Source organism: Bison bison, unplaced genomic scaffold (assembly GCF_000754665.1).
Source record: "Bison bison bison isolate TAMUID 2011002044 unplaced genomic scaffold, Bison_UMD1.0 scf7180017864181, whole genome shotgun sequence".
Lineage (NCBI taxonomy): Eukaryota > Metazoa > Chordata > Mammalia > Artiodactyla > Bovidae > Bison > Bison bison.
The window spans coordinates 5,816,573-5,823,570 of record NW_011494753.1 but is presented as its reverse complement, the minus strand read 5'-3'; the positions used below and the strand labels follow the sequence as shown (position 1 = coordinate 5,823,570).

At 40.3% G+C, this 6,998-nt stretch overlaps 1 protein-coding gene across 4 annotated transcripts in view; it reads right to left on the bottom strand.

Moving 5' to 3' along the window:
* The window catches only part of HYKK (hydroxylysine kinase), a 29,060-nt gene extending 22,085 nt beyond the window's left edge, over positions 1-6,975 (bottom strand). Inside the window, exons 1-3 of one of the 4 annotated variants that reach the window (XM_010843284.1) lie at positions 6,842-6,975; positions 2,888-3,052; positions 848-1,198 (exon numbers count right to left, since the gene is read on the bottom strand). In XM_010843284.1, the coding sequence (XP_010841586.1) occupies positions 848-1,193 (346 nt within the window). In that variant the 5' untranslated portion in view covers positions 1,194-1,198; positions 2,888-3,052; positions 6,842-6,975. Of the gene's footprint in view, positions 1-847; positions 1,199-2,761; positions 2,794-2,887; positions 3,053-3,400; positions 3,461-6,841 lie in introns of those variants that run through there. The other 3 variants (XM_010843283.1, XM_010843286.1, XM_010843285.1) reach the window with 3 other exon arrangements.
* Positions 6,976-6,998: the final 23 nt, after the last annotated feature.

Here is a 6,998-nt window from a genome sequence, read left to right as displayed (position 1 = left end):
TTTGCCAACAAAGATCCGTCTAGTCAAGGCTATGGTTTTTCCAGTGGTCATGTATGGATGTGAGAGTTGGACTGTGAAGAAGGCTGAGCGCCGAAGAATTGATGCTTTTGAACTGTGGTGTTGGAGAAGACTCTTGAGAGTCCCTTGGATTGCAAGGAGATCCAACTAGTCCATTCTGAAGAAGATCAGCCCTGGGATTTCTTTGGAAGGAATGATGCTAAAGCTGAAACTCCAGTACTTTGGCCACCTCATGCGAAGAGTTGACTCATTGGAAAAGACTCTGATGCTGGGAGGGATTGGGAGCAGGAGGAGAAGGGGACGACAGAGGATGAGAAGGCTGGATGGCATCACCGACTAGATGGACATGAGTTTGAGTGAACTCCGGGAGTTGGTGATGGACAGGGAGCCCTGGCGTGCTACAATTCATGGGGTCGAAAGAGTCGGACACAACTGAGCAACTGAACTGAAATGAAACCATAATTACAGAGCTGGGATCTAAAATTCCTGATTCTGTGTGCTTTCTACTATATCACAGCACCAAAATACACAGCTGATCTGATAAATAAAACTATGTAATTATTTTTCTAATTAAAAATAAAATTTCCCCTAGTGTTCACACATCCCCTTAGTTACTCATCCATCAGATCCTTTGCAGGCAGAAGAGTTACGCAAATCCCAGCCCTAACCACAGCCCCAGTTTCCACTTTGGTGATGCTGTAGCTTCTCCCAGCTGCTGAAAAAGATAACCATCTTCACCTTGGAGTGACGTACCTGTTCCTGACATTTCTACTGTAGTCAAAATGCAGTAATGTACATGGACAGGCGATGGCCGTTGGTGGTCTCTTACCTACAGACACGAGAGAGCTTACGTTGTCTCCTTTAGTACGACACACAGAGGCTGTTGGAAATCCAGCCGCTCTCAGAAACATGATGATATGAGTCTGCACTTCAATCAGGTCTGGAGTTTTGCTAGATTCAGTGTTGCTTATTTTGAGGACACATTCATTTGGGCCATCTGTAGTGACTTTGGTTCTTGCAATGCATACATGGAAGTTTTGGTCATCATAGCTAGGAAGTGGCTGGATCTTGGAAACTTTTAACCCAAACACTGATTCCACTAATGCGGAGGCTTGTACCTCACTGAAAGAGGGCTTGGTGAGAGCCTGTGATTGCTGACCATCTCCACTTGACATTATTTCTAAGGAAACAAACAAACAAACAAACTGGAAAGGGGACTTATATTGAATATACTTACTTAAAAGAGTTTTCTTAAGACAAACCAATAATGTTTTCCAATACTGATTCGGTACGTCTCTTGTGAATTTTCACTCATAAAGTTAAAAAAATCAAATGAGTAATGAGATTTAAAAAGTAGATTAAAAGCATAGTCCTGCCTCATCCCTTCATATTTATGCAATAACTTTGTTCTTTAATTTCCAAGAGGCATGGTAGGCTAGCTGGTCCTGATGTCATCTACTTTATGTCTATTTCTCTAAGATTCCAGGCTTTCTATTAAAGGTAAAGAGGGTCTTTTTAATTTGTTGTTTTAGTATTTATTATCTAGTGTTTGAGGATCCATATTTTAACATACATAGATTGGTAACATAGATTGGTAAATATATTTATTTTGATTACAAATAGCCCTAAATTACAAATAGCTTAAACCACTGTGACTTTTGGATATTCTGGAAGGAAAACTCAATTCTAAAACAAGTTTTCACAAGCTCAAAACCATAATGTAAAAATAATATATATCCTTTAAATGTAAAATTAGGTAGTCAAGGGTGACATTTGGTAAGGGCAGGCAACAGGTCAAGGACAAGAAACTTGACCTGGTTAGGACTTTATCAGACATCTAATCTCATTATAATAAATCAATGAAATCAATTAACAGAATACTTATATTAATAAGCTACATGTTACAATAAACATGCAGACTTGCATCATTCTATATTCAGTATCCCACTTAATTTTCAGTACAAACTGGAAAGTAAAATTTCTCATACCTATTTACAGATTAGAAACCCAAAACTTATCCATAAGTCTACAAGCAATAAATGCTGGAGAGGGTGTGGAGAAAAGGGAACCCTCTTACACTGTTGGTGGGAATGCAAACTAGTACAGCCACTATGGAGAACAGTGTGGAGATTCCTTAAAAATCTGGAAAGAGAACTGCCTTATGATCCAGCAATCCCACTGCTGGGCATACACACTGAGGAAACCAGAAGGGAAAGAGACACGTGTACCCCAATGTTCATCGCAGCACTGTTTATAATAGCCAGGACATGGAAGCAACCTAGATGCCCATCAGCAGATGAATGGATAAGAAAGCTGTGGTACATATACACAATGGAGTATTACTCAGCCATTAAAAAGAATTCATTTGAATCAGTTCTAATGAGATGGATGAAACTGGAACCTATTATACAGAGTGAAGTAAGCCAGAAAGAAAAACACCAATACAGCATACTAACGCATATATATGCAATTTAGAAAGATGGTAACAATAACCCTGTGTACGAGACAGCAAAAGAGACACTGATGTATAGATCAGTCTTATGGACTCTGTGGGAGAGGGAGAGGGTGGGGAGATTTGGGAGAATGGCATTGAAACATGTATAATATCATGTATGAAACGAGTCACCAGTCCAGGTTCGATGCACGATACTGGATGCTTGGGGCTGGTGCACTGGGACGACCCAGAGGGAGGGTATGGGGAGGGTGGAGGGAGGAGGGTTCAGGATGGGGAACACAGGTATACCTGTAGTGGATTCATTTCGATATTTGGCAAAACTAATACAATATTGTAAAGTTTAAAAATAAAATAAAATTTAAAAAAAAAGAAAAAGAAAAGAAACCCAAAACTTAGAAAAATTGAGTAACTTGCCCCAGCTTGCACAGGTAGTAAACTGTAAAGCTCAAATTCAAATCAGATTTGCCTGAGTCCACTGTTGATGCCTTTTCTCTTATAGTGACTGTGGTTTATTAAAATAATTTATTCTTCATATTTCTTTGTATAAATGTGAAATTTTCCATTTTTGAATTTAAAAACCTAAAAAAAAACACACAAATAGATTTAAAAAAGTAGCAACTCAAAGTCCTTGTACCATAAATAATGTCTAAACTCACCTCACAAGCTAAATGTATGATTCCAGGCACAAAATGCACACTGGGAAAGCACCTTGGTATCACCGGTTTCTCCACCCCTCCCAGCAATATCAACTTTATTTAAAGGAGGAATGTAGGTCCTAGGAGGTTAAGTGTCTGGCCCAAAGTTATATATAAAGTTACAGTGAGAACTCAGCACTCGACTCCTAATTCTTAAGTACGTCCTTTGGGTTTAACCCTTTATTACCATCACATTGGGTTTAAAATGTAAATTCAAATACAGTGATCTTACTTTTCTGTGTTACAAGTATCATCATCTAGCTTATTGCTCATAAGTCAAAGGGTGGGCTGAAAGCCCTGTGGGAGATAGGAAATTCAATTAGAGGGCTCTGAAGTTAGCTCACTGTGACAGATATCCTGAACAATGAAAAACTTAAAAGGTGCCCAAAACAAGTTACAAGGCAGTAACTGATAAACTAATAGAATGCCAAAGAAAACACTGAATTAAGTATAAACTTGATGAAGTGACCGAGTTTGCCTTAAATTGTGAAGAATAAATTTTCTGGGATTTCCCTGGTGGTCTAGTGGTTAAGAATCTGTCTTGCAATGCAAGGGATGTGGGTTCTATCCCTGGCGGGGGATCTATTAATAAGATCCTACATGTTATGGAGCAAGAAAGCCCATGTACCATAACTAGTGAGCCCACACGTCAGAGCCCGTGCACTGCAACTATGACTAAGACCCAAGGCAGCCAAATAAATAAATACTGGATTTATTTTTCTACTGCTAAGCAGAACAGGGGCTTAAAAATTAAGATTGCTTACAGAAAGTAAAGGCACATCTGAGTTTATGACCTATGAAATTAATATCTGCCAAAACTATGACAGAAATTCAGAGAAGAGAGAAATTACTACAGCCTAATGATACTCTTGAGAAGATGGATTTGAATTGAGCTATAAATATGAATTGGATAAACAGGATGGGGGAGACTGTTTTCTTCCCCTTGATAATGCCACTCTCTGCTACACATATTTTGCATATTTCCTGAGTGTGTGTGTGTGTGTGTACACATACTCACCATATGTATATGGTGGTGGTGGTTGTCGCTATGTCATGTCCAATTCTTCAACCCCATGGACTGTAGCCCACCAGGCTCCTCTGTCCATGGAACTTTTCAGGCAAGAGTACTGGAGTGAGTTGCCATTCCCTTCTCCAGGGGATCTTCCCAACCCAGGGATCGAACCTGGGTCTTCTGCATTGTAGGTGGATTCTTTACCCAATGAGCTACTAGGAAAGCCCATATATATATGGAAGGCAGTGTGAGCTTCTAAATATCCTTTAGGAACCAAATATTTAAGATCCTTGCAATTTCACTTCCCCCTTTTCCCAAGATAGCTTTATTCCAATCCTTTCTTCATACTAAATTGTAAATAATTAACAACATCTTGGGGATGGATTGCATTTTGGGCTGCATGTGATTTCTGTTCAAAGGATGTAGTGTTATATAAAAAGAATCTCATGAACAGTTAGTGTTTGTTGATAGAAATCAGCACAGCTGTTGCTTCTGGCAAGACGGTGGCATGAGGGAACTTTTTGGGAGGAAAATGTTCTATATCTTGACTAGGCTTTGGTTACATGGGTGTAAACATTTGTCAAAACTTAGCTTAAAACTTAAGTCAGCATAAGATCTGTGAATCTCACTGAATGTAAATTTTACTTTAAAAAAAAAAAGAAAAGCTTTGTGAGAGACTGGCTAGGACAGGCGGTATGGGTGGGGTCTTAGGACTTCCTTTCCTGCGTTAGAGCTCCCCAAATCAGACCATATGCCTGTTAATGTCTAATCACTTCAGGTCTATGACAGCCAAAGTCCAACTTAGTCCAGTGAGGGAAAGGGGATAAATTCAGGGACGTACACTAGGACTCTCCTATATGGCCCCGTTTCTGATTCAGCTCCAAGGCTATAGTCTGATGACTTGTGATAAGATTATAACCCCCAAACGCCAGTCTCCTTCCCAGACTCTCCTAACCTAAGTGATTTCTCCTGCCTTTAAACTTTCATAGCCCCTGTGCTGCTGGTAGATTTCCACCACGTGTTATTGCATTCTTGCCAGTCACTCTCCATATCTACTTTCTGACTAGGGCATATGCTTTCAGAAGCAAATTAAGTCGTTCAGATTTTGTTTTCTAAAGACACTGTGACAAAGCCTGAATGGAGTTTAAAACAATCTCTGCACCTGAAACTTCTGGGAACCAGTACGTCCTGTCACACTGCATATGGGTTTAAGGCTTTACATGGGATTTTAACATTCTTTCTGCAGATTTATAAACAGGTGTCAGGCCCAGATTCAGAATGTAATATGAACTAAAGCTTTACATTCAAGACAAAATCCCAGAGTAATTTTTCAACACCTAAAGCTTTAAAGATATCAGGATAATTTTGAATTCAATATGAATTAGAGATCCTTACAGTTGGAAGGACACTTAGAAGCAATTAGTGAAGGCCAATCTGCTTTCCAGTCTAGAAAATGTCCCTGTAACATTCTTGAATGGGGTTTGTTAACCCTCTACTTAAAGCACTCTGTTTTCTACAGTAATGTTGGCAGCTCTAGCCATTAAAGACAGCCTGTGTAACAAAAAGTTGTGCTGGCTAAGTGTATTTTATCACATTAAAAAAAATAGAATAAAATAGTTTCTATGCTGGGAGAGATAAGACATTTTATAGGGAACCTCTGAAACTTTGCACTATTCACATCTCCTCTAACAGGGAGTTGGACTAGATTATCCCTAAAAATTCCTTCTAGTGCTAACATGGTTTCTAAAGCTCTTTCTTTTTGAGCTTAAATTTGTTTTTTTTTCTTTGTATACAAATACTCCAAATATGGAACTAATGCCACAGATCAAGTCAGCACTCGTGCACCCCCTGGGAAGCCCAGGTGAGTAAATCCTGAGAAAGAAAGGTGTTGATCAGAGATGGCTGTCTTAACCAAATGTCTTTTGTATGGGTGGAGGGGGTGAGGAAGGGGACTCAAATCCTATAGGTAGTTGCACTGTATTTCCTGCCAACAGTGTTTTACTTGGCTTCTGAGAAAGTGCTCAGGAAGCAAATGTTTTCCAACTCCAGGGCTTATGCCAGAATCTCAAAACCTTTGTCCTACAACCTGGGGGACTGGACCCTAAACTCTGCACTTGGTGTGAGGTATACCGGACAAGAAACAGAAATCATTCTTGATTCTTTCTTCTCCCTCACTCTCAAAGTTTTACAAAGTCCAGTAAATTCTACCTTAGCATGTCTTCCAAATCTGCCCTTCTTGTCCTGTAATTCCTTCTGCTGTGTCCTACCAAGGTTGGAGAGCAAGAATTATATTCAGTAAATCTCCGTATCCTCAGCCCAGATTCTAGCCTAGATTATTATTAACTATCAAGAGGAATTAATGACAGAAGGGTTACTTTCATTCCACAGGCTCATGAGGGCAGTTTACCCTCAAAGGGTTTCAGGAAACAGAACGGTAGGGAACTCGAGTCTGTAGTTTTTCAAAAACAACAACAGTGGGTGCCCTGAGTGTTTTCCTTCTGGGTGAGAAGGAACAGGTGGTAGAAGAGCGGCTGCAAAGGGGTTGCTGATCCAAGAGACAGGAAAATAAGGGAGGAAGAGGGCACATTAGTCGGGTTCAGAGTGTTATTATGCTAGTGAGGTCCAGTGGAGCCCAAGAAATGGGGAACACCCACTAGACACCTGGCCGGGAGTGCCAGGCGCCGCACAGGTTGGACCAGATGGCTTCTCAGGTGCCACACTCCAATTCTGGGATCTCAGCCCAGCCTTCTGGGTTGTAGGTGCGATCCAGCGAGGAAGGTGACTTGTGCATCACCTGAACAGAGAGTATGAAGTGGAT